The sequence below is a fragment of the Rhinolophus ferrumequinum genome, chromosome 16 (assembly GCF_004115265.2).
Source record: "Rhinolophus ferrumequinum isolate MPI-CBG mRhiFer1 chromosome 16, mRhiFer1_v1.p, whole genome shotgun sequence".
Lineage (NCBI taxonomy): Eukaryota > Metazoa > Chordata > Mammalia > Chiroptera > Rhinolophidae > Rhinolophus > Rhinolophus ferrumequinum.
This window is the reverse complement of record NC_046299.1, coordinates 48,328,138-48,355,456: the sequence shown is the minus strand read 5'-3', so window position 1 is coordinate 48,355,456 and position 27,319 is coordinate 48,328,138. Positions and strand designations below refer to the sequence as shown.

The 27,319-nt window shown below is 44.8% G+C and overlaps 2 protein-coding genes across 3 annotated transcripts; both read left to right on the top strand.

Moving 5' to 3' along the window:
- The first annotated feature begins 1,943 nt into the window (after positions 1–1,943).
- Positions 1,944–17,092, top strand: SAR1A (secretion associated Ras related GTPase 1A). Its single transcript, XM_033130914.1, has 7 exons — positions 1,944–2,055; positions 6,126–6,199; positions 6,329–6,448; positions 6,874–6,939; positions 9,524–9,627; positions 13,257–13,388; positions 14,628–17,092. Exons 2-7 carry the CDS (start codon positions 6,142–6,144, stop codon positions 14,742–14,744), a joined length of 597 nt encoding a protein of 198 aa, XP_032986805.1. The 5' UTR covers positions 1,944–2,055; positions 6,126–6,141; the 3' UTR covers positions 14,745–17,092.
- Positions 17,093–19,157: 2,065 nt separating this feature from the next.
- On the top strand, positions 19,158–27,031 carry TYSND1 (trypsin like peroxisomal matrix peptidase 1). 2 transcript variants are annotated; one of them, XM_033131016.1, is made up of 4 exons: positions 19,161–20,471; positions 22,190–22,320; positions 23,370–23,555; positions 26,115–27,031. In XM_033131016.1, exons 1-4 carry the CDS (start codon positions 19,306–19,308, stop codon positions 26,330–26,332), a joined length of 1,701 nt encoding a protein of 566 aa, XP_032986907.1. In that variant the 5' UTR covers positions 19,161–19,305; the 3' UTR covers positions 26,333–27,031. The 2 variants fall into 2 exon arrangements, 1 of the variants encoding a protein (XP_032986907.1); XR_004425341.1 differs by lacking the exon at positions 22,190–22,320 and having other exon boundaries at positions 19,158–20,471; positions 26,115–26,252.
- The last annotated feature ends 288 nt before the right edge of the window (positions 27,032–27,319 follow it).

Below are 27,319 nucleotides of genomic sequence, written 5' to 3'. Positions count from 1 at the left end.
ATGGGTATTATCCAATCCGCTGAGGCCCAAATGGAATAAAAACACAAAGGAAGGGCAATCTCTCTATCTGTATCTGTATCTGTATCTCCATCTTCATCTCTTTCATGGCTTCTGGATTTTCAATCAAAACCAGAAAGCTCTTCTCCATTCCAAGATTATAAAGAATTCATTCATGCTTTCTTTTATTTCTCTAATATTTTTATGGTGTCATTTCAAAACATATAAATCTCTGAATCATTTGGAACTTATTTGGTATAGTATGTGACTCACAAATTCAACTTTCAGGTTTTTTTGACTACCCAATTGTCCCAACCCTTTTATTATTTATTTATTTTTAAGCGCATAGTTGAAACATTTATTGAAAACATACTCTCGAAAAATTGCTAACATGCACAACAATGCCTCTTTCACCCATCCTAGAAGTGGGTACACTGTAGCTCGGGGCATTTGTCAACTTGCCCAAGGCTGGCCAGCTGGTAAATAGTGTTTGCAGATCTCCTGAGAAACTGTCTGTGTGCTCCCTCCTTCCTCTCAAGCACCCCCAACCATACTTTTGGTTTGGGACACCCCCTATACCTCTTGCAGCCAGACTTCTATCAGGACCAGTAATCCAATGCATTGGCTTGCACTGGGGCAGCCCTGTGCCTTCACGAGGTACACATTGGGGTTCCAAGCCCTGTGGACACAGTTCCCCTGGTTTAGCCAAAGTTGGTGAGAAGCCTCAGAACATGGCCTAATCCCTTTCTGTGTCTGGGCAGGATTCAAACTCAGTGCAGAAGACCCACAGGATGAAAGGAGAGGAGGTGGTGAGTTTGTCCATCCAGCCCCCTCCAGTATTGCTGGAGTTGCCAGGTCCATTTTCATTTTATTTCGGCATGTGTTTGGGTCTATTTCTGTACTTTGTTTCATTGATTTGTTTGGCTTTTTGTGCTCTATTACCAAACTGCTTTAATTACTGAGGATCTATAATATGTTTTAATATTTGATATTGCTAGCTCCTCCCTCCTTGTTCTTTTTCAGAGCTTGCTTCCTGACTAGTGTTTTTATTTGGCCATTTGAATTTTAGGAACAAATAGGGTAGTTTAAAACACACACACACACACACACACACACACTCTATTAACCCTATTAGTACTTTTATAGGAATTATATTAAATTTAAATTTTACTTAAAGAGAATTGAGATCTTTGTGATATTGTCTCTTCCTATCCAAAAATATCATTTTGCCATTTGACTCATTTTCTTATTTATAAAATGGGAGTAATGATATCAATCTCATAGAATTAAATGAGAAAATGCATGTGAAGGACAAAATAGTAGGAGCCAACGTGTTGCTTTGCCACTTCGTAGCCTATCAACTTGGGTTTCGTTACTAGACTATTCTGAACTGTGGTTCTCTCATTTGTAAATAGGGGACAGCGACAGTATCTGCTTCATAGGACGGTAATGAGGATCAAATGAGATGAGGCATACCAAGTACTCCGGGCACTGCCTGGAACGTAAGTTCTCAAAGAATATTAAGTCTTCTTCTAAAAAGTAGGTTCTCACCGGGCAATGTGACTTAAAGCAAAAGCTTGCAGGCATCCACCTTAGGACCAGGGTTCTCCGGCCAACTCTTCTTTCCGAGAACCCACCGAACCGTCGGTCACCACTTCCGACTCTCCCCGTGCGCCTGGGAAAGCAGTCGGATTTGAAGCAGCGCTCCGAGCGCCTAGGCGCACCGCGAGCCTCCAGGATGCTACTACTCCCCCTCCCTAGGCGCGGCGCTGCCACGTCCTGTTCTCCGTGCGGGAGGGGGCGTGGCCAAGCCGGGCCCGCCCCCGAGTGTTCTTCGTCGCGCCTGAGGCCCGCCCCTCCGCGGCCCGAGTAGGGCTCCCGGCTGTTGCAGAGCGCGCTGACGCTTCGAGGGGGCGGGGGCAAGCACGCGCCCGGAAGTCTCGGGGGAGAGGTGTTACGTATATCCGGCGAGTAGCTGGCGGTCCCGGGTGCTGCTGGGCTGTGTGCTCTGAGGGAGGGTCGAAGCCGTCCGCCGCCGCCGGAGGAGTCCCTTGGGCTGTGAGTCTGGCGGCCGAGGCGAGGGAGGGAGCCCGGGTCCGAGGGGCTGAGGCAGATGGCGGGAGGGTCGGGGCGGAGGCCGGTGCAGGCGGGGTTGGGGGGGAAGTGACACGCAGGCGGTTCTGTGGGGCCGCGGGGACGGTTCTGGGCGGGGATGGGCCGACTTGGCCGGGTCTGCTCGGTCCCCTGCGGGTCTCTGGGGTATCGGGTCGATCTGCATTCCGCTCGGGGGGTCTTGCCGCTGCTGGGTGGGATAACAGTTTTCTTGCCTGATACTGTGCGCTCGGGTTTACGAAACGGCCTCACAACCCCTGTCTCGGGGGAGCCGCACAGCCGTCGGTGAGGCTGGTGGGAGACCTTGATGATTATCCTTGTGGTACAGACTCGGGGACTAAGCCTCACCGAGGCACAGTGAATTGGCCAAGGCCCCACAAATAAATAGCAAGTGAGAGCATTGGAACCAGTTCTGGCTCCTAGAACAGGGCCTCCCCCCCAATCCACTTCAGTTATCATCTGATGTCCTTGGTCGAACACTGTATTTTCTCCTTCAGTGCATGGAAAAAATTCTGCATGTTCGTTTGGTACAGATTAATGTTGTCTTCACGATTCTAGCCGAGAGGTCAGGAACACACTTGTGAGCGTAGGCACTAAATTGTCCGTTTTCTGCCCTGCTCTTGTCTTTTCTCCTTTACCTCGATCCGTCTGCTGCGGTTGTGACAGGGGGCTTATGGAGGTTTGCAATGGGACTGGCCTTTGATATATACCCAGCAGCTAAGCAGGTTTCTTAGCTAAAAGCCAGCTAGCTGCCTGCTATCCCAGATCTGTTTGAAATGGTGTCTCAAAGTTGCTCCGAGTATGTAAAGAAGTAATGAGTATGTAGAAGAAGTGATGCATAGAGATTCTTTATTGGGCAGTGGTCAGCCTAGTGCTTTTCCTTTTTATTTGTTTGATCAGTCAGTCCTAAAATTTACAAATTTTCATTTGTGGTACCTTGGCAATGCTTTTGTTGGTAGTTTAGAGCCCTTAAATTTTAGAGCAGTCATAAGGTGCCATAAGGGGGTAGAGTGGATCAAGGATAGAAAATAAACAGGATGCTAGTTATTAACAGTCCATTCAAAAGGTATTATGTGTTGTAAGGAAGAAAACTATAAGATTGTCATCTGTGTAGTTAGTGGGTTAAGGAAGTTTCATGTGTGTTTTTTTAAATCGGTTTTGTGATTGTGATTTGAGTTTTATGTGATATAAACAGGAAGAGCTGTGGCCTTGATGTTAAAAGAGGAGGGTTTAAGGTCTGGCACTGTTACGTTTTCAGCTGAGCAGTCTTGGTTAAGCCAGATAACCTAGGACTGTCAGCATCCTTATGGTGTTAAATGAGGCGAAGGATTCCTGCCCAATAGGGTTGGTGTGAAATTGAAACGAGATGTATGTACAGTCACTGTATAAACTATAACACTACTCATGAGGGGGTATACACATCCTAAGATCTCAAGGATGGAGGCGGCATCGCTGCCATTTCCTTAAATTTGGTTAGCAATGCAGCACAACTGTTTGTCCAATAAGGGTTTTTATTATTATTATTTTTTAACATAGCCTGAAGAGTTTCTTTAAGCACTCATTTTGGTGGGAAGAATTACAGGACCTTTAAAGCAGATCTGTCAAGGGACAATAAATTGGAAAATCAAAGTAGTTCAGTTACCACAAAACAGTCCTCAAAGTGGGGTTTTCCCCTTGTCCCCTGATGAGAATTCATCTAGTTGGGAATACTTCTAAACTGATGTGGTAAAACTTTACAGAGTCTGTAAAGTACTGACTGCAAGCCAGTGTAGTGCAACTAAATGCTTATGTGTTGGGTTGTTAAAGGAGTGATCAGAGTGAGAGGTGCTTTCTAAAGGCAAGCTGCCCTTCGCCAAGTGATAGACAGAAAAGTAAGGAAGGATAACTGGTTTGTGGGGATTGCAGAGGAGTGGCACATTGTTCTTTTACTTACCTACAGTGGAAACTTCAGCACAGGAACTTTATAAGTGTATTTAAGTCACTGATTTCTTAAAATGCAGACCAAGTTTCCAGACAAAACTGTTACTTAACATGCTAAATTTGTTTTCTGCCACAGTATATTTTGATGTTACTGAAAAGGCAGAAAACCTTATTTAGTATCTTTCTATAAAAATTTCAGTCTTCACTCTCACTCAAACTCCCAAACTTCATTTGTCTTTCCATGGTAAGAGCCATAGAAAATAAGCATTAAGCAAGTCCTACAATTTATGAGTCAGGCCCGATTTAAACATAAATCAACAGTAATTGGATGAAAAAGAAAATTAACATACGCTATCTTCATTTTCCAATTTCTTCTTCATTTAACATTCTTTGAATGAAGAATACAGGTGGTTTTTTATGAATCCTTTTACAGGTCACTAGTAAAAGTAACAAAACTAAACCTTTGTTTACTTTTTTGAAAAAAAACAAAACTTCATGAAAATTTTGTTTGAAAGCAGTTGGTCACATCTAGTATAAAGCCTTTGTGTTAAGATGTTTTTAATGATGCACAGGAATTGAAGTAGAGGATCTTGCGCTTTTTTTTGCACCAAATCTGAGATAATGGTAAAAGTTCACTATGGGGAAATGCTGACACTGAGAAACCTTAACACCCACCAGTGGCTCTAAATCCTCCTATCTTAACTTAATTCAGAGATCCTCTTGCTTATTACCAACGTATGCAGGTATTTTTGTAGTTTTGGGTCATCTTTTGTTTAGGCCTATGGGAAACAGAAAGAGTGGTATTAATATCAGTACAAATTAAGGTATGTACTTGGCTAGGAACCTAACTGCACTGTCCTGAACAAGTATTATTATAAGAAAATCCATATTTGAAAAATGGTAGGTCTTGATTATTCACATTAGGAAAGGATTATCTTCTTACTGCTTCATGGCTCTCCAAAATAGTGATATTATCTCTTTTATAAGTTGAGACACATATCTGCAAGAGGGGCCAAACACATACTGTTCAAGAAGAGATAGCATTGATGAACGCAGCAGGGCAAATTGAGCCAGCCAAAAGGATTGGGATGACCATGTTTTTTAGACCGGTTTACAAGGATGGGTTAATATGGTTTTCATTCTGGTCAATATGCATTTTTTTCATCATTTTCTACTCAATGCATCACTGCAACATTTTGATCCAGATTATTGATGGGACTAATTCTGTAGAGGTTTTGCTAACTGGTCGGTAGCAGTGGTGTATCTATGGAATGTGAATGACCAGTAGCCTGAAGGAATTGAGTTTCACAGTAAAAGAAGAAAGTATTTTGCCATGTGTAATGTGCATTGTTTTTGCCCAAATTTGTGAGGGAAAACTAAGGATGCACATTATATATGGGTATTACTAATTTCGTATCTATATGAATGTTTTTAATTCTCTTATTTCTGCTTATGAGTTAAAAGTATAACTAGAAATCAATAACGATATCCGTATGCAAAATAATACCCTGGAATACAACGATCGGTTTTGTTGAACTTATAATGAACTTGCAACGCGGAAGAGTTTTTGGCCTTCTATGATGTGTAAATAGTGTAAATTTGTTACCGGTACATAAAATTTCTTGTACCTTGTATCTTGTATCTGTTCTTGTGTTTTGTAATTATTTGTTACATAACATTTCTTGTACCATAATATGTTAAGAAATAAATGCTAAAATTCCTTTATAATACAAAAAACAGGTACCTAAATGTAAACAAATAAAAATTTGAATTAAAAAATTAAAATGAAAGATTTTTTCCCCTGAAAGTTTGGGCCAAAAATGTGGGTGCGCATTATCCCCGGGAGCACATTAGACATGGCAAAATATGGTATATCTTCAGCTCCTGGTCCTCTGAGTATCATAGGTTCAAAACTTAGGAAACCAGGAGTTTGTGCAGATATGACAACTCCAGAGACTTCCCTTCAGAGTGCAAAATCCTTTGTTTTGTTATGCCTGAAAACATGGGACGTCAGGGCCAGGGAATAAGAGTTAACTTCTCCAAAACTGTACTAGCATCCAGAAAGCTAATGTTTGCTGCTTTCATATTTTATACAGGTAGTAAGCATTAATAATGTCTTTCATCTTTGAGTGGATCTACAATGGCTTCAGCAGTGTGCTCCAGTTCCTAGGTAAAGCTGTTTTCCTTGAAATAGATCGTATGTTTTACATTTTCTGCATTTCCTCCAACAGTTTAAATATACACAGCCTGTGGTATATAAAGAGCAAAATTATGTTATTTTTTTTTCTTTCTGTTTTAGGACTCTACAAGAAATCTGGAAAACTTGTATTCTTGGGTTTGGACAATGCAGGCAAAACCACTCTTCTACACATGCTCAAAGATGACAGACTGGGCCAACATGTTCCAACATTACATCCAAGTAGGTTTGAAAATACCAGGTGACCTTTTGATATTTAAAGGTCAATGTCAGGGCTGGAGGATGAATCCCCAGTTTATGCAGTTGTTTTATTAACTGAAATTCCAAAGGACAGCTCACTTGAAAAAAATTAGGATACACTCAGGTCACATACTCATAAATACAAATCTCTGGAACTTTGTCACTCTCTTTTCTCACAAGTCCTGTAATGGGACACATCTGTCATTTCTACTTCTAAGAAGCAGCAGATACCTTAGAGAAAAAGAAACTTGGCCTTTTAAAATAACTTAATAATGTTTTCATACTTGTATTTTCTTTACAAGGTGAAAGCTTCATTAAGCTTTGCTTTTGTATTGGCTTACAATACTCGTAGCTGGGCCGTGGTGGATGGAGAAGTTTATTTCTTTTCTCTCTTGATAATTTTTCAGCATCTGAAGAGTTGACAATTGCTGGAATGACTTTTACAACGTTTGATCTTGGTGGGCATGAGCAAGGTAAGAGATGATTCAGAGAAAGGATGGTATTGACTTATAGTTCATTTTGTGCCCCTCCTTTTTTAAAAAGGCAGTGTGTCATTTTTACTTTTTGATTTCTTGCCTTTAGGATTGAGATCTTACTACTTTAATGAAGTTGGTTTATTCACTTACTATTTTTAAGTAATTTCCACCTTGTCAAAAGTTGCAAAAATAATAGAGAACTCCATTTCTTTATACCTTTTGCCCAGATTTATCAGTCTCCCTCTGTATACAATACATATTAACATTTATTTTTCTTGAACCATTTGTGAGTTGCTCTTTTATCCCTTAATACTTTAATGTATATTCCTAAGAGAAAGAATATTCCCTTATATGGTCATAATTGTTATCAAACCCAGGAAGTTTCATTTTTATCTACTCTGTAGTGTATATTTCTTTTTTTGTCAATTGTCCCAATAATCTTCTTTATAGCATTTTTCCTTTTGAACATGATTCAGTGCAATATCACATTGAATTTAGTCCTACCTCTTTTGTATCCTTTATTCAATGGAGTATATGTAGAAAAGTAAGCCATTATTTGTAAGTAATTCCAAACTTGTCAAAAGTTGCAAAAATAATACAGTGACTATTTGGGACCACTCTGATCTAAATCGATATTTTGTATGCTGTACCCATTTGTACCAGTTGGAACATTTTCTTCTACCTTGTTCTCCACAGCGCATTTTTGCCTTAGTCAGGCTGTGTCTGTGTGGTTCCCAGATGCCTATCAGTTGTCTTGTGTGTGTTTTGGAGATACACAGAATGGGGCATCTTTATCTGATGGACACTCACTTTACAGTTGGCAAGACTCTAGGCTAAGGAGTAAAACATTTACTTTGCGGGAATAAAAAATATTCTGGAAAGGTAGAAGAAAGCACCTATTGAGATTCTTTCAGATTTACTCACTCATTAAATTGAGTTGAGAAGTTTCCTTTTGGAGCATTATATTAGGTTGAATCTAATATAGTTTTTTAAAAATTTGGTTAAAAAATAATATATTGGTAATTTAATCGTTAAGCCAAAAAATTTTAGCCAAAAGGCTGAGACGCAATCAAAATAATTTTATAGTCAGTGATTCCATTAACATATAATTACATTTATTTTGTTCATTTAATATTTACACGCTATAAAATCATATATTTATGTGTGTGTGTATACATATGTGTGTGTGTGTGTGTGTGTATATGATCACAATCACATATACCTGTACAGAAAAAAATATTGAAAGAAAATATACAAAAACATTAGGAGTGGGTGTGTTTTGATGAAGGATTATAGATTATCTTGTTTCCTTTTTTTCTGTAATGAGCTTGTATTATTTTCATTTGGATAGCATTGGGTGTATGGTGTCTTTTCTGCTTTCAAAAAGATTTGTAACTTCATACAAATTTAAATTCAGAAATAATACAGTTATAAGCTGAACTGAGACCCTTAGGAGAATGCAGAGCAGTGGGTATTTTTAGACACCTGAACTGGGAATTGTGTATTATTTGGTTTGATAATTTAGCTTTCAGGTTTTGATAGAGTAAGAAGGAAAATGTGTTTGATGTACGTAGTTTTGTTTGAGGAAAATTAGCAGAAACACTTTTTATAATAACCTAGCCACCATTATACAGAAGTTACTAAAATGCTGTACATTTGGAAGTTGCCTTTTTTGAAAAAATACTTTAAAAATTTAATTTATAAGAGTAACCTACACTCAATGTAGTGAATTCAGTGTACGATCAGTGTACGAATATGGAAAGTAACAGAAAAGTTTCCCCAACCTCTCCTTCCCAGTTCCACTCTTCAGAGGTAACCGTTATTACCTGGTCTAGAGATGCTTCCTTATTCATCCCATTGAAAGGAGTAGAAAAGAATGGCTTAGAAATTATGATATAGTTAAAGCATTGCTTCCTAAACCATTATCCCTTCATGTGTCAAACAAAATAAATAAAATGTCTAGGCACACCAGGTTAAATACAGGAGACCGAAGTGATACGTGGGAACTTCCACCCCATCAGGCCCAGTCTCCCTGAGGGCTGAGTGGATGAGTGTGTCAGTACACTTACACATCGGTTAGTTAGGAACTAGTTGGGACTGAAGTTATATGGACAAGTAATTTGCATCATGATGGTTTAACTCAGAGGTTACAAACTAAAATAGCTCCGGGGACGAGGCAGGTGATTTAAGTGAGTGAAACTGTCTGGGAGTAAGATAGCAGGGAGTGGTGGAAACTGGCAGACAGAAGAGCCCAGACCTCATCCAAAGGAGCTGCCACTGCTCCGTTCCAGTTGATTATTGGCATGTGGGTAGGTAGGCATGGGATTGTAAGATGTTGCAGTTTTTTCAGAAAATCAAGCAGACACCGTGATTTCCAAATTTCAAAAAAATCTGATTCAGTTCATGGACCATCATTTTGTACCGTCTGTTCTGATTTAATAATGGCTAGGAGTTGGAAAATCATATGGAGTCTACTGCTATTGAAAACTGGCCAAGATTTGCCCACTAGATAGACCATCAGGGTATTTATTTTCAAAATATACATATTTTTATTGATGCACTGCGAACTTTGTCTTTTTAGCACGTCGGGTTTGGAAAAATTATCTCCCAGCAATTAATGGGATTGTCTTTCTGGTGGACTGTGCAGATCATCCTCGCCTCATGGAATCCAAAGTTGAGCTTAATGTACGTTTATATGTTTTTCCTTTCTTCGCCTCTATTTCTTTTTAATGCTGCTCAGTAGTGCCAATACTTAATCATGCCAGTTAACATTTAGTGAAAGTCCTAGTTATGGGAAGAAAGTGTTTCAAAATCTATGACATTGTTTTTCAATGTCCTAAGGAAACTCAGCTTGGACTTGAATAAGTTGCCTTTATTTATATCCGTCATAGGGTGATTCTCTGTCCAGTTTGCTCAGGACACTCAGTTTATGCCTGTTGTCCCAGCACAATTAACATTTTTTCCTTTCACATATCACATCTGGCCACTCTTTATGATGCGTTGGCGTAGTGAAACCTTAAAAGGGATGAGAGTTCTTTACATTTTGAGTCTGTCTTCTCAGGTTGTGCCTGTCCAGCCTTGCACTAAATGACTCGCCAGACCTTAGGCATCTGTTCTCAGTCTTTAGTTTGGGTCACATGCAGCGTTTGATACTATCAAGAACTAGCTTCAAGTTTTTTTCCTTTCTCAACATCGTATTTTCTTGGCTTGACAATTTCTATAATGTTGTCTTTGTTATCCCTACTGCTTTGCCCTGTGCCTCTTCTTTCTCTTTGATTTCTAACTCTCTCTCTGCATTCTTGTTTCTGAAAATTTGAACTGTCCCAAGTTTATTTGTAAGTATGGTTCTTGAATGTATACTCAGAGTCGCATGTGGAATCGCCTGTAGGGCAGTCCTTCCCTTACTTGGCCTTTTGGCACCGGTCGTTCTCTCTTTCTTTAAACTCCCTTTTATATCCTTCGCTTTGGTGCTGTCTCTCTAGCTGATACTTCCCAGACTATTCCTCTGCTTAGCCCTTAAATCTTGTTCCCCAGGGTCTATACTTTCTCCTAGGCTACTCCCTTTGCTTCATCTGCCACCCACATGCCAGGGACTCCTAAATGGATTGCTCTTGTTTAAACCTCTCTTGAGTTCCAGCCTCATTCATAATGCTGCCTACTAGACAACTCCATCTACCAATTTTATTCTTCCAAATGGAACTATTCGTCTTCCCCACCATGTACCTGGACATGCAGTCCACAACCCTGGGAATTACTATAGATTTTACCACCACTCTGCCACATACTGTAATAATGCTAGAAAAAACTTCCTCAGACTTGTCATTGCCCTACTTAATAGCGCCTAATAGGTCTATTACCTTGTGGCTAAAATCCACAAATCTTTTGTACAGTGCATAGGATCTTTCATGAGCTTTCCTCTCTTTATTTCTCCAGCTTCTTTTATCTCTGGTGCCTACCATTTCAAACATAGAGAACAACTTGCCCTCCCTTAGGTATGCAGAAGTGGCTATCCCTGCCTGGCTTTCTCACCTGACCCCCTACCCCCTTTTGCTGGTAAATTTCAGGTGTCCTTGAAGACATCTTAGTTCAGGTATGACCGTTTCTAGGAAGCCTTCCCTGAGCTCTCAGACTGTAGACTCTTTACCTTATCAGTGTCTGTTGTCTCTACTGGTTTTCTTACAGTTCTCTCTCACCGGATAGAGACCATATATCTTTGTGAAACTCCTTCACGTAGCAAAGCATTGGTCACGTAGTAGGTACTTGGTTAGTACGAATGAACGGCTTCCTTAATCTGACTTTGTCTAACATTTCCTGGAACTTAAGATGATCAGAGGGTGTTGCCCTTTATCTGTTCAACTTTAGTCTCTGTTCCTGGCTTTTCCTGTCAGTGAGAACTACAGTCCCAGTGCAATATTGTAATTTATAAGACATACATTTTGGTCATTTAGATGATCAAAATATATTTCTCATCCATATATCGTTTTCATCCACAGTTCCTGTCATACAGTTCCCAAAACCCTTGGACTTTTTCCTAAGGGAGGACAGCCATATAGGGCTTTTGTTATGTTAATGAAGTGGACTTTGGACCCCACCTAAGGATGGGGGCTGGTTACCAGGGGGCCCAACCATTAGAGGCTGGAACTTTAGCCCCATCCCAGGACTTCTAGGGAAGGGAAAGGGGCTGGAGGTGGAATCAGTTGCTAGTGGCCAATGATTTAATTAATTGTGACTAATAAATCTCCATAGAAACCTAAAAGGCAGGTTTCAGAGAGCTTCTGGGTTGGTTAACACAGAGATTTGGGGAGAATGGCTCACCTGGCGAGGGCATGGACTCTCAGTACCCTTTCCTAATGCCTTGCCCTAGGCATCTCTTCCACCTGGCTGTTGCCTGAGTTACATCCTGTCACAATAAATAAAACGGTAATCTGGTGAGTAAAATGTTTCTCTGAATTCTGTGAGTCGTCCTAGCAAATTACTCAACCCAAGGAGGGGGTCGTGGGAATCACTGATTTATAAGCCAGTTGGTCAGAAGCACATGTAACAACTGTACTTGCGGCTGGCATCTGAAGGGGGAGGGGGCAGTCTTGTAGGACTGAACCCTCAACCTGTGGATGTTACCTCTGGGTACATCATGTCAGAATTGAGTTGAATTGTAGGACACCCAGCCGGTGTCCCAAGAATTGCTTGTTGGCTGGGGAACCTCCCCCTACATTGGAATTTGTACCAGAACCAATTGACCCAAGCTTGAAATCTCGGCCAGCTTTGACTCCTCTGTCTTCCCTGTCATTTAGACTTCAGTCTCTTTATTTCTTACACTGGAATGCCTGCTGCACTTTTTATTATATGCTGCCATGGTAGGCCAGGTCATCGTCTCTTACCTGCGCACCACAGATACGTACCGTTTGTGAGTTCATTGTAGTAAAAGCAATCTAGTAACTTCTGGGCTTGGGGTCGTTAGGATCTATTACAGCTAACCTCTCAGACTGGCACCATAACGTTGGGCATCCCTCCCCATCCCACTTACATGTCAGCGTAAATGCTTTAATGCAGGCAGGTGATCTCTGCAGCTTCCTGAATTCTTTTCCTACTGTAAAGTCATGGCTTATATTCTTCCTTCCCCTTTCCGCCTGTCCAAGTCCTGCCTCTCCTTCAGAGCCCCGTTTAGGTTCCGTATCTTTGCCGAGACTTTCCTCAAGCCCATGCACATCACCATTTTATTTCCCTGAATATCTTTCAGTATTTATATTCTGTCCCCATTCATTGTGACACTTAACCGTTCACTCGCCTGCGAGCGTGCAGTGAGAATTTCTTGAGGCCAGGGGTGTTTCTTACCTTTCCTTCTGTATCCCTCTCAGTACCTGAGATAGTGCTTTGCACACATTGGGCACTCAGGGAATACTTGGGGCGGGGGGCGGGGGGGGAGGTCCTGTAGTCAGTTTTGAGGCTGTGCAGCCATAGCAGCACTCATGCTTCTAGGACTGTGCTCAGTGGATGGCCTGGGGACGGCCTGGCACGAGGGACTTAGCTCAGAGTTACCATTGGATATAGTTCTGCTGCCTGGTAAATAGATACAGCCTTAAATCGCCATTGATTTGAAGGCATTAGGGGATTTTTACATAACGTCAGGGTGTTTTTAGGGGCCTTTTACCTAATAATGAGGGTGTTATGTAATGTCAAGATTAACTTAATCACTCATGTATAAAGATGATCACATTTTTGCTTTACATTTGATACTTACAGATAAGTGAAAGTCAAAGTGGCTTTTGTCATCTGGTGGGCTTTTATAGATTCCTTACTTCGTATCTTGTCTTTAGGCTTTAATGACTGATGAAACAATATCCAATGTGCCAATCCTTATCTTGGGTAACAAAATTGACAGAACAGATGCAATCAGTGAAGAAAAGCTCCGTGAGATATTTGGGCTTTATGGACAGACCACGGGAAAGGTAAGAGAAAAATCTTCAGGGGACATATTCCTGTAAAGGAAATTCACAGCTTTAAAAAATTCACGTTTTACTCTCTAGATTTTACTTATCTTTCTAAAGTTTAACTGGGCTTAGGATCTGTTTCATTATAGGTAATTTGTAGACTCCGAAGGTAGGAGTATGTTCTTTATAATGCAATACATTCTTCAGGTATTTGAGGATGAAGGAAATGGTACAAAAGGCAGTTACATTTAAAAATTTTCGGACTGTCTTTCAAATTCAGTTCCGAGGAATCTCTTAAAAGAGCCCCTTTTAACCAGAAATCAATTTTTTTTTTTTAAACTGGAGATTTCAGGTTATGAAGAAGAGTGATCATTTATATAGATCACGTTCCAAGCATTGAAATCCAAGCAGCGGATCATCCTCAGTGCTCCTTCTGGGGAGGGGAGGGGGAGGCTTAGACTGTTACCCCATTTTGCAGATGAGGAAACTGAGAGTGATTTGTTAAGTCTACACAGCAAGTCAGTGATAAAACCAGGACTAGAAGCCAAGTCTTCTAGATCAATAGGTTATGTTGTATCCAGTCGGAAGGAGGACTACTGCAGAAAAGTATGCTTGAGAGAGAAAATCTAGATCAGCTATAATTAAGCAGGAGTCGTGGTCTTTTCATCTCAGTGTTTTTTAAAAATTAAAAAAATTTTTCCTTTTGGGAGATCTATAACTTTTTTACTTCTTTACATGGTTCCTTAGTCTTGCCTCTTGGTTACCTATTTCTTTCCAGAAATGCTTCCTTTAATTCATTTAGTTACCCCTCCTTTGCATGAGTGTTAGACACATGAATTTTTAATTTCTTCAGTGTAACCTGTTATTAATGTGTATTTCTGAATGCTTGCATTAATGAGAATGTTCTTATTTCTAAAAACTCTCAGACTTCCTTTGTCTGTCAGAGCATGCTGGTTCTATGGGTGCCAGCGGCCGGTTTCTTGGTTTGCTGCATCTCTGGCCAAGTGAATGTCGGTGTGTTCAGAGCAAATGCTCTTCACAGAGAGAGCGAGGCTAGGAATAGGACTGTGCTGCTTATTCTATCCTGAAAGCCTGAAGCCCTGGGGAAGTCATCCATGTGGCCGCGACCACATTTCTGTAATTAATCCCTTCTTAGATTTGCTTTTGAAGAAAGGAGAGAGTGATTCTTGTGATCACCGTTCAAGCTTTTCTCCCATGGAGATGCTAACAGGCCCTTCTTGGTTTTGTCTCCCTTAGGGGAATGTGACCCTAAAGGAGCTGAATGCCCGCCCCATGGAAGTGTTCATGTGCAGCGTGCTCAAAAGGCAAGGCTACGGCGAGGGCTTCCGCTGGCTCTCCCAGTATATTGACTGATGTTTGGACAGTGAGAATAAAAGAGTTTTACTTCTCTGGACTGATCCTATTCACAGCTTCCTCATGAACTTTTCTAATAGAACAAGGAAAGCTCTCCAACCATGTCTGGCGTTGAGAAGCCGAGTCTCTGTCAGCTGTCATCGCCCAGTGGTGACATGTGCTCTTCTCCACACTGTCGGGAGGTAATGCTGCCCTACGTGCTGGGGCAGGTCCGCATCCCGGGACTTGGAAGCTGGCAAGATTTGCCGGGTACAGCTGTGTGCCATCATGGGGCACCTGAAAAGAAAAACACGTCTCACCACTGTGGTTGATTTCAAAAGAAGTGATTCTATTTTTTAAAGAAAGTGTTGTTAATGTAATTGGTTCCCCTCCTAACTTTTTGAGTTTACAATTTACTTGGTCCAGAGTTTTCTATTCCTTTTTTTTTTTTTTTTTTTTTTTTGTTAAATCTAGCGAATGGCATTTAGATACTTCATAAAATTATGCACAGATACATGTTGGAGGCCACAGCGCGGTCAAGTGAACTTCTTCCTGTTGAGTTAGCAGGTTGGTGAGAGAAGCTCCCCTGTCTGTCCAACTGCCTTGTAGCAGGTGGCATCCCCGTGTACACAGAGAACTAACTAAGAAAGGACAGAACCTGGCCTCACCGCTGCAGCAGGTTTCCACTGTGGCAAGCCAGGCTGCTTCTTCCTCAGAGCGCATAGCAGATTGTTCACTGCAGAGGAGTTCATTATAGAGTGGGTTATTATTATTAATATTATCACTTAAAAAGTTACAGATTTCAGCCAGTCTTTGCTTCTAACTCTTGTGAAGTTTTATTTTTCTCTGTAGCACTTTTTTTATTTTCAGTTATACGAAATGACTTTCGCCTCATAGAAGAGCTGAGAACGTCTCCCATGGTGTCATATCCTGCAGGTGTGTGTCAGTTACTTTTGCACACATTCTAGGGGGACTATGTCTGGATAGGAGAGTCACATAGGACAAAGTTAACAGTTTAAGGGTTCTTGATTCGGTCACTTGAGAACTTAAAAATCTGGTATTTTAGCATTTGGTTGAATCTGGGAAAGATTTACTTAGTGAGCTTTAAATTTTCCACTTGCAGAATTTGGTCTCTGTATTGGACTATTTATGAGTTCTCTTCATCAATTTTTTTTGTTTTGGTGTTTAAAGGTTAACATCTGCCATTTTTCCAGGTAGGTTTGTTGTTTTTTTGGTACGAAATTGCCTTTCTCCATTCCAGAAATAAGCTGGGGAAATTCTAATCCAAGAATTTTGTGTAGGGCTATTATTCCTGTTGAACCAGCATCACTTAGTGTCCGTCAGCACCCACTACAGAAGCCTTAGCGTTCCCAGTGGTGTGAGGAGGATTGGTTTCGTAGCTTTCCATTTTCTTAATGTCCTGTGTGGAATTAGATTTTCATGTTCTTAACCACTTTCTACCCTTGCAGAAAAAGATGATGGGATAGGAGATGGTCTTAAGATGGGAGGATATCTTCATTCATTTTTCCTTTAATGAAAAATTAGAGGTAGTTTCCTCAGAATTGAAAATTGTGATGATGATACTTGCAGAGGAGTCAATTCAGTGGATTCTCACTTGTAATGTGAGGGTAGGGGAAGTGTGGATAAAGTACTCCTGGGGTGAGACAGCATTGTTCTTTAGTCGGATTTCTCATTGTTAGTCTTCAGTACTGACCTGTTGGGAAAGCATACTTTTTCACTGCCAGGTACAAGATGTGGGGGCTCAGTGAAGTATAAGTCTCGGAAGAGCACGACTTTTCATTTATGAGCCAGCATACCTGGATTAAGACAAACTTGTTCATTTGAAAAGGGGTTAAAGCCTTAAGTGAATAAATCTAGCTAAAGGTGAAAGAATTAGGTAGTTAACTTGCATACTTTTAATTTCCTTTGGCTAAAGGTAACCCATACTTCTCTATCCAGAGACATGAGAAGTATGATTGCTTCAGTGTTAGTTTTTCTTGTTTTTGTTTTTTCCCTAATCACTTTGTAGCAAGCTAGAAAATTATGGATTCTATGCAGGGCAGCTCTTTGTGAAAGTGGTTTGTCTTGGCCACTGGAGAAAGAGGGGGATTGAAAAGTCCAGCAGCACCAGTCCATTTCTTGCCCCACAGAAAACACTGTTCCTATAATAAGATAGTGGAAAGAAGCTGCTGTGAGGAGCTTGGCTCCTAACAGTGAGGATCAGAGCTTTTTGTACAGGAACTCCCATGAATTGAGACTTCATTCTGTTTTATCAGAGTGCATATATGTCCTATTTCAGGAAAAGTAAAACAGTCATTTACAAAAGAAAGTCAATCTGTATCCTAAGCATTTTAATAAAAAGTTCAAACGAACTTGCTGTCTTGCTTTTTTTTTTTTTTTTGGCATTGGTTTGTTCTGAGTTTGAACATATCAAAACATTTACTATGTGGGAAAAGCAAAAATTTTTCCTTACTTATGGGGAGAAATATGTATAATGGATGTGAGAGACTTAAAATTTACTACTAGAAAAAAACAAAACGTCTAGGCCAATTCACATATTCCACTAGAAGTAATAAATTTAGTACTGTTTGAGAGCCTTGGTGGTCTTCTCTGTGACAGGTTGGACATGGCAGACTTTTGAACAAAATCATATTAATATGCTAGCAAGGACTGGATCCAGTTTAGTTGTGTTTCACTCATCCTTTTATAGAAAATTGGAGAGATCCTGTTGAATGCTACATTTGGCAAAATACAGGAAGGAATGAAACCTGTGCTTGTGCATTATGAGCTTGTAGGAGGGCAGGTTCTTTTTGACTATTAAAGTTATTGGAGGCAATCTGTGGTTGAAACTAATATCCATGTTACTATAAAAGAAAGGCCATAGGTTTTACGATGTTCATAGGTGTTTGAGTTGGAGTGGAACATGAGACTTAAAGGCTGAGTCAAGGAGCCCAAAGCTCCAGGGGTCCCACCTTGGCTGTTGGCTGTGACTGTATTATGATGCGCATTAACAGAAAAACCTGACGTATAACAACAATTCATGCTGGAGGCTTGAGTGTCTTTAAGGGAGAATCACTGGACTCTAGAAAGAAACTCTTAATTGCTAGGGAATTGGGAAAGTTGAGAGATTTTACTGTGCTCAAGCCATCTTCTGTGTCACAGAACCAAAAAAAGACAGTGCTTGCTATAGGACTGCTAATTTCAGTCCTGCCTCATATTAAAATGGATTATTTCCCTTTCTCAACCAGGTTTGTAACTGGGAACACTGCGAGCATTACCCAGTGTTGTGCTGGGGATATACCAACAGCATTAGTTTTTTTCAAAAATTTGAGGCAGAAAAGTCGTATAATTTTAGTTATTATTTTTCATTAAGTTGACATAAATATGTCCTAATAATTGTATTAAAAATTAATGTGTATTTTAGTGATATGTCTAGCTTGTGGTGAGAAATCCTGAAGCCCCCCCCGCCCCCTCCCCAAACACACTTATTCAGGTTCCTCTATCCTCAAGTATACTTCTTTGGGAAAATAGGGATGCTTTATGTTAGCTCAGATCATGATGACAAACTATAGTTTGTGGGCCAAACCTGGCCTGCTGCCTGATTTTTTTATAGCCTGTGAGGAAAAAAATGCTATTTCGTGACCTGAAAGTTGTATGAAATTCGAATTTTAGTGTCCATAAATAAAGTTTTGTTGCAACACAGCCACCCCATTCCTTTAGCTTTTGCATGCTGCAGCTGCAGAGTTGAGTATTTGAGACCATGCATGGTCCACAAAACCTGAACTACACTGGCCCTTTACAGAAAAAGCTTTTGACTCCTGACCTAGATAAATCCTGGGTGGTCATTATGTGAAATGTGCAGACTACAAAATATAGCCTTGTATAATTAAAAATTTTTACTTCAACCACTGCTCATAGTCAATTTTAAAGGGCAATTTTATTTGGAGCAAATCCAGTTTCCATGGGATTTGTCGTACTGGGCTTTGGCATCAAAAGACCCGAGATGTAGTCTGTGAGCTCCACGCCCCCTAGTGGATTGCTGTAGTGTTCAGAATACTGAATTGGCCAAGGATTTCCTTGCCGTCTGATCCCGTCAGAGGTCGAATGTCACCTACAGCTGGGCAGCTGCTGACAGGTGCTGTCATGGCCCTGGGCAAGTCTAGCCACGTCAGCGCTCATTTCTATTCCCTTTCCTGCAGCCCAACAAACAGAGAAGAGACTGGGCTCCGAGGGACCCGCCCCCTGCCCTTCCCCCCAGTCTCCCGGTAAAGCCGCACGCCTGTCACTCTCCCCGGCCCGTGCGACCGCTTGGTCCTCTACGCTGCCCACAGGTGGCAGGAACCAACAGGGAGGAGAAATGAGGGTCAGCGGCAGCAGCCAATCAGGGCTCGGCCCCAGGCCCAGCCAATTGGGCTGGGTCTGTTGGGTTTAGCCAATCGGGTCCGATGAGGAAGACCTGAGTAAGCGCTTGCGTCTCGCGCTTGTAGCTCTGGGTGGCGCTCGGTGGGGTCCACCGGTCCCGGCTGGGTTCCTCGCTCACTCCCTGGTTCTGCGGGAAACCCAGGCACACCGTCCCGGAGCCATGGGGCGGCAGTGGGGGCCAGCCATGAGGGTAGCCGAGCAGACGGGCTGCGTGGTGAGCGCCTCCCGGGCCGGGCAGCCCGAGGCGGGCTCGTGGAGCTGCAGCGGAGTGATCCTGAGCCGCAGACCGGGCCTGGTGCTGTGCCACGGGGGCATCTTCACCCCGTTTCTGCGGGCGGGAAGCGGGGCGCTGACCGCAGCCGGCGCTGCCTTCCTGCCCGGCGACAGTTGCAGCGAAGACCTGCGCCTGCACGTGCAGTGGAGCCCAACGGCCGCGAGTCCGGTAGGCCGCCCAGAACGGGGCCGCCCCGCGCTGTGCACGCCCCAGTGCGCCGGCCTAGAGTCCGGCCCGCTGGCCGGGCACCGCGAGCCGCCCCTGCAGCTCCCGCACCCCGCCGAGCTGCTGCTACTGTTGTGCTGCCCAGCATTCCGGGCCCACTTCGCGCACCTCTTCGGGAGCGAGACAGCAGAGCAGTGGCGCTTCGCGAGCACGGCGCCGGACGCCGAGGTGTCGGAGGACGAGGAAGAGGATCAGCTGAGAGCGCTGGGCTGGTTCGCGCTGCTGCGAGTGCGGCCCGTCCCGGAGGAAGAGGCGGATGAGTGCGGGCCGAGAGTGGCCGTGGCGCCTCTGGGGGCCGTGCCCAAGGGCGCACCGCTGCTGGCCTGTGGCTCCCCGTTCGGCACTTTCTGCCCCGACATCTTCCTCAACACGCTGAGCCGCGGCGTGCTCAGCAACGCGACCGGCCCGCTGCTGCTGACGGATGCGCGCTGCCTGCCTGGCACCGAGGGCGGCGGCGTGTTCGCGGCGCGGCCCCCGGGGGTGCTGGTGGCGCTGGTGGCGGCGCCCCTCTGCTGGAAGTCCCGCGAGTGGGTGGGCCTCACGCTGCTCTGCGCTGCCGCCCCTCTCCTCCGCGCCGCGCGTACCGCGCTTGGCCGCCTGCGCCCCTGTGCCGCTTCCCTGGCGGCCCTCCTGCCGCCGGAGGTGGGCGCCCCATGGGGCCTGCCCCTCCGAGACCCCGGGCCCCCGTGGGCAGCCGCGGCTGTGCTGGTGGAATGTGGCACTGTCTGGGGCTCCGGAGTGGTCGTGGCGCCCCGCCTAGTGGTGACCTGCCGGCATGTGGCCCCCCGCGAGGCGTCCAGAGTTGTGGTGCGCCCCACCACCTCCAAGTAAGGCCCGCAAAGCTGCTCCCACTCTACTCCCTTATCAGGTCTGAGATCTGGATCCTAGGGATCAGGTCTTCATCCTTAGGACTACGGAGGCCTTCGGGCGTCTCGCTGGTGCTTTGGTGGTGTAGTGTGAAGAGATCTGGGACCCTCCCCGCATCCTTGGCTCCCAGAACCCCAGTACCGGATTCTGGGCCTCCTGGCAGGGGCTGGATGAGGCTTGGGCAATATGTCAGCCAACTCTGAGTTTGGGAACTGGGGAGCTTCACTGCATACGTCTCTCCCAGTCTGGTTTCCTTCTGGGCAACTTCTGTCTCATAGCCCTGCACCCACACACCACTAGGCCCTTTGAATGGAAACTTCCTAACCCTACCCCCAACTCCAAGTGGCAGTGAAGGCCCTGGGGGGCCCAGGATGCTCTCCTTCTGGGATAATGAGTTGGGGCTGTTTGTCTTATTTACCTCTTAGATCTTAACCAGAGCTTCCCTTCTAGATCCAAATTACAGATGTGGGGTTCCACCTAATTAAAATGTAGGAGTGGAGCCCAGGCAGATAGATAGGGTTTGAAAATCTTTGGGTGATCCTGGTGGGCAGTCTGGTTGGGACTTTAGACAGTCATTTGTTCCCTCTCCGAAGAGGGCACTCTAGTACTCCTTTACTTCCACCGGCTCTGACAGTGGCTTTGGCTTCCTGGCTTGGTTTTCTAGTACATGTTCTATTTGCTGTGTAGGCCTGAGTGCTTAACTTAAGCCAAAGCAAAGCAGGGTAGCACCTTGGAGTTCGTCTTGATGTTCTCCTGTCCCTGCCTCAATCTACCCTCCCAGTCCAGGCTTTTCACAATCTATTGCATTTCCAAGGTTAACCCAGCCCAGCTTTGTCATAGAGGTCCCCACTGGCAGCCGACAGGATAGCCATGACTTTATAGGGAAGACTGACGATGACCATTTCCCTGGGTGTATAATCCCGGATTCCTCACCCCCGCCCGCCCTACCCCACTCTTGCTCCTAAGAAAATCAACAGGTCTGCTGGAAGCAACCACTACAGAGCAGTGTAGTGGAAGCCCCTGTGTGATGTAGCAGGAAGCCCCTGTGTGATCTTGGGCAAGTCACTTACCTGTCTGTTGCCTTGCCCTGAGTTGACATGTAAAGTCTTGGAACAGACCCTGGCACATAGTAAGTGCTAAAAAAGTGCTGGCATTTATGTAAACAAGGACCCAGAGGGATGAAGTCATATCATGCCTGCCCCACCAACTGACAGGATTGTCAAATGAGGCAGTGAAGGAAAACGCTGGTCGTTTGCTCTGGCTCCTAGCACTTACTATGTGATGTTGGGAAAGTTACTCAACCTCTCTGGGTCTCAAATGCACCATCTAAAATGGAGATAATACCAGTGCCTAGTTCGTAGGGCTGTTGTGAGGACTAAATGAATGGTGTCCACAGAATGTTAACACCAGGCCTGGCCACTGTGCTCACTAGGTGTCAGGTGTTTATGATCATGGTGACAAGCAGAGAAGTAGTCTACAGTTGGAAAAGCATTTTTGGAAATACCCCAGAATGGTTAAATGACAAGCCAAGAGTTACCGGCCTGGTAGGTTTCAGGGTTGACAACACATCTTTTAACTCTCAAGTCCATGACTTTTTTACTGTCACTCGTCCCTTTGCTTCTTCCCTGTGCGAAAGGGTCAGGAAGCTAGCTTGTCATTTTGTTTCCCTTGCTCTCAGGAGTGCCAAGATCTGGGGACATGTAGTGTTTGCCACTCGGGAGACATCTCCCTATGACATAGCGGTGGTGAGCCTGGAGGAGGACCTAGAGGGTGTCCCCATACCTGTGCCCACTGAGCATTTCCACAAAGGTAAAGGACAGAGGGTCTTCTGATCTGGGGTGGACCTTGGGAAGGGAAGTCAGTATTGGGCACTCAAGCACTGCAGATCAGGGGCCAGTCCCCCTGGCCAGCTCCCTTCCCCACCCATACTGGACTGATGAGTCAGGGTGGCATCGAGCTGGCATGAAATCCTGACTCCAGTGCTTTGGCCGTGGGTGCTATTGGAGGCTTCCCTGCTTATGCCCAGCATGTCTAAGGTGCTGCGGGGTGGGGGTGGCGGCAGGTGGGATCCCTGGTGAAGGATAAGCACTCCTCTCCTGAGGCCCTGTGCCAGTGTAGTGTGGAGATGCTCGGCCTTGGGGGCTCCTTATAACCCTGCAGGCTGGGCAGAGAGGTGTTGCTCCAGTGGCATGATTTGAGAAAAAGGCTTTGTGATGCCACCACCAAAAGGAGTACCAAAGGTCTCATTTTGTGCCTGCAGTGTAATATAACTGCAAAGAGTACAAGCTCTCTGAGCTGGCATCTCTTCTGCCACTTACTAACCCTGTGTCCCTGGACAGGCAGCTTAATGTTCTCTGCCTCAGTTTCTGTATCTGTCGACTAGGGATAGCTCCCTACTCCTGGGTGTTAGGAGGCAGGGGTTAAGCACTGAGCCCTAGGCCCCTGAGCATTCAAAGCACTTGGTAAAAGAAGGTTCTGTAGTCGTCACCATTTTTTTTCACCAAGGGATTTCTTAGTCCCAGGAGTAGATAGATGGATGTTAATTCTGCAAACATTTATTGAACACCTAGCTAGGTGCTAGGAACCCCAAAAAGTGCCCCAACTATCAGGACATAGGGCTGGGGAACCGGCTGATGCTGAGGAGAAGGGTGAGCAGGTGCAGGGCTGGGAGCTCAGTGGAGGTCCTGGCCTCTACCTGTGGGGACCTGGGGAAGGTTCTCTGAAGGCAGGAGTATCTGAGCAGAAACTTGAAGGGCAGAGTTTGGAACTTTGGAGAGGACAGGAATAGGGTTGGAGAGGGTGAGTCTTGCCCGACAGAGGAGGCTTCTCAGCTTCACCCTCCTTCCCTCCTCTGGCAGGCGAAGCCGTCAGCGTGGTGGGCTTCGGCATCTTTGGCCAGGCTTGCGGGCCCTCGGTGACCTCAGGCATCCTGTCTGCTGTGGTGCAGGTGGATGAAACCCCAGTGATGCTGCAGACCACGTGTGCTGTGCATGGCGGCTCCAGTGGGGGACCCCTCTTCTCCACCTACTCGGGGGATCTCCTGGGTAAGCAGCTACTTGGCCCTCTCCCAGCTTTCCCCCTGCCAGAGCCTCAGGACCTTCTAGTGAGTGCTCAGTGTCCAGCCCTGGGAGCCACCCTCTATCTGGGAAGATGGTGTTCTTATGCCCAGGAAAGAGTTAGCCAAGGTTTTCAGGCTGTTCTGCTCCTGAGGGTGGAAAGGGACAGATGCTGAACTGTGAGGGAAAAGGTCTGGGTTCTGGTCCTTTCTCTGCCACTAAGCCACTTTGTGACCTTAGGTAAATCACTTAATCTCACTCAGTCTGTGAACCTCAAGAGTTGGATTAGTCCAAGCCTACAGAGACCGGGCAGATAAAGTGAAGGAATGAGTGAGTGAAGACAGCAGGGAGTGGAGGGCCAAAGGTGAACTGGGGTGCACCCTACTCAGCTCCAGTGTCATTGCCGCATTATGAAGGAATGTGGGCCTAAGACTAGCTCATCTCCGATTTTTCACAAGAAGCTGTGAACCTTTTTGTGTGTGTGTATGGTTGTTAAATCTTTCAGTTTTTAAAGTTTGGTAACTAAGGTAGGTGGATTATTTATTTTTTTAAAATAATCCGTTTATCTATTTTTAAGAAAAGCCAACATGGGTCCACATGGATACCTCCAACTGCAGGCCAGCACCCAGGGTCCATGTGCACTGCCCCTTTTCTTGTTTCTGACTGCTTTCCCCCATAGCGAGAGACCTGGCTCTTACAAGAGACAATAGATTGCTTATTTCTGCAATCGTAGTATGCAAATAAAGTTAACAATGACTTTTTAAAACGTGTATACAGATAAGTAGATACAGAAATAAATACATATGTATGCATGAATATATATATATATATATATATATATATATATATATATATGTATATATATCTCCCAGCTCTGTCTGTTGTGACACCCCAGTTGCAATGAATACACCAAGAGCCCAGATCTTGCTTTCTAAGAGCAATTCTCTAGTAAAAAGAACCGGAAACTGGTTGATTCCAGGACTGGGACAGGGAAAATCCACGATGAGCCTGAAGCACCTTGTGGTACTGGAAAGGTAGGAAGTCCTAACAACGACAAAATGATGGGGCATGTCAAATGTTGAAAGAACCAGAGCTGACTTGAAGGAACTCCCATTGGAACAACTTGCGCAACAAAACAAGTATCAGTAGTGTTGGATTATAACCCAAAGGAAACAATGAATATCCATGAGTCCACAGTGCTATAAATAAATAACCGAATACATTTTTAAATGGAGACAAGCAACAGCTCTTCCTTACAGAAGATTTCCAATTAATAAATGGAGAAGAAATGAGGGAAATAGAACGTCACTGTTGGCCCACCACTGTAGGAAGTGCTGCAAGCAGGATCCGCTGATGTATGCTAAACAGGACATTTGCCTTACCCTAAACTACCTAGTACGTTACAAAGGGGAAAATGGTAAGTCTACCGCGGAGAAACCTGGCAGAGACCACCGTAGCCGCGTGATCAAGGTTAACATCACAAGTAATGGTTATAGACATCATACGGCTCCTAACAGGACGCACTGAGGATTTGTTGCTTCTCAATAATGTGTAAACCTCAGTCTTAGGAGAAAACATCAGGGAGACCCAAACTGAGGGACAGTCTACAAAATAACTGCACCTGTATTCTTCAAAGTGTCAAGGCTTCATGAAAGATAAGGACAGACTGTGGAACTGACCCAGGTGGGAAGAGGCTTAGGAGAGGTGACAACTAAATGCCATGTGGAATCTTGGAATGCCTTCTGGAACAAAAAGAGCATGAATGGAAACACTGGTGAAATCCAAATGAGATATTAGTTAATAGCATTATACCAAGGTGAATTTCTATTCAAGATGTTTAATAGAAGGGAAAGGTGAATGAAGGATGTACAGGAACTCTATTATTTTGCAAGGCTTCTGTAAGTCTAAAATTGTCTTTACAACTACATGCGGGGCGGCCAATTGACTCAGTGGTTAGAGTGCATTGTTCATCTAGTAACACCAAGGCCGCCAGTTCGATTCCCACATGGGCCAGTGAGCTGCGCCCTCCACAACTAGGTTGAAAACAACGATTTGACATGGAGCTGATGGGTCCTGGAAAAAACACACTGTTCCCCAATATTCCCCAATTAAAAATTAAAAAAAAAAGTACATGCATACACATGCACACACATACATGCACTACGCAGGCCAAACAAAAAGTGTCTATGGGTCTGATGTACTCATCCGCTCACTTGTTGAGTGCCTCCTCTGTGCTGAGCACTGTTCTTGGTCTGGGGAGTCTGCACAAACAAAGCAAAAGTTGTGCCCTCATGGACCTGACCCTAGTTGGAGAGAGAAAACAAAATAAGTGAAACACTGTTAGATACTGATGGTGTTAGGGACAAAGTAAAGCCGGGAAGGGGGACCAGGGTGTGGGCAGCTGGTGTCCGTGAAGGGAAGCCTTGCGTCGGGGGTCTCCAAGCCCCCAACAAGCCTAGGGCCTCCAGGATGGAGATAGGCCTCCCTTCCCATCCATCCGTCTGCCTCCTGGCTCACACCCTCTTTTCCTCTCTGACTCCTCAACAGGCATTGTTGCGAGCAACACCCGGGATAATAACACAGGGGCCACCTACCCACACCTGAACTTCAGCATTCCCATCACAGTGCTCCAGCCGGCCCTGCAGCAGTATAGTGAGACGGGCGACCTGGGCAGCCTCCGGGAGCTGGACCATGTCGCCGAGCCAGTGAGGGTGGTGTGGCGGCTGCAGCAGCCCCTGGCAGAGGCCCCACGGAGCAAGCTCTGAGGCTGTCACCCCTGGAGAGCAGAGCGATGTTTTATGCCATGGGAAGTGCCGAGGCGATGGTAGCCTCTGGATCCTGACGTGGCACTCCCCAACTGGTGACTTTTCCATCACCACCCCCCTCATTTGGTTCTGGAGTCTGGATCAGACTTCTCAGCCCCATGGGTCTCCAAGCCAGCAGCCCATTTTGGGGTGCTTTCTTCAGTCCCCACCTCTGTCTGCCCCCAGCACTAGACTCAGCTCTGTTAGTCTCCCCCTGGGGAGCTCAGCACAACTGCAGAACAGCCCTGATCCTGACAGACCGACGACGCTGGCTGGGAGGCAGCCGCTGTTTCTGTTCCCTGTCTCCTGATGGCCACTGGCTGCCTGGAGCAGCTTCTTCACTGCGGCTTTGGCTCCTCTGCTCGCTGTCAGAATTGGGCTGACAGAGCCCTGGGACTTCCTCAGAAAACCTCGGCAGAGGCCCTGCTCTGAAGACCAGAGACAAAGGAAAGGAGCGTCTCCCTGTTCTGCCAGACCTACGGGGAGACAGCCCCTGAAAGTCAGGTCTGCTGTATCTTCCTATGTTGGGTGTCACTGAACTGCAGGGGCGCTCTGACAGTGCCTTCATTTTCAAACCCATACAGTGGGTCTCAGGGATCTTGAGGGGTAGAGTGTGTCTGATTGAGGTTTGGGAATAAACAGGACCTCTATACTTGTACAGAGCAGCTTCTTTGTTTGCCTTTTTGTTTTGAGAGTTGAATCCGGAATAGGCAAGCACCAGGCCCAGAAACATACCTTTTACGTCCCACTTTCTCGGAGCGGTTTGATCTCCTAGGATACTCTCGTGTTAGATTGGTGTCGCGGTGCCAGTCGGCACTGGATGGTGCTCGTAGATCCCAAAATGTGGTGTGGACTTGGCCTGGCAGCAAGTGTTTCCGGAGTACCCGGGCTGTGCCCAGGCCTGTGGTAGGCCCTGGGGCAGGTGGGAGTTGGGGAGTTCAAAGGGGA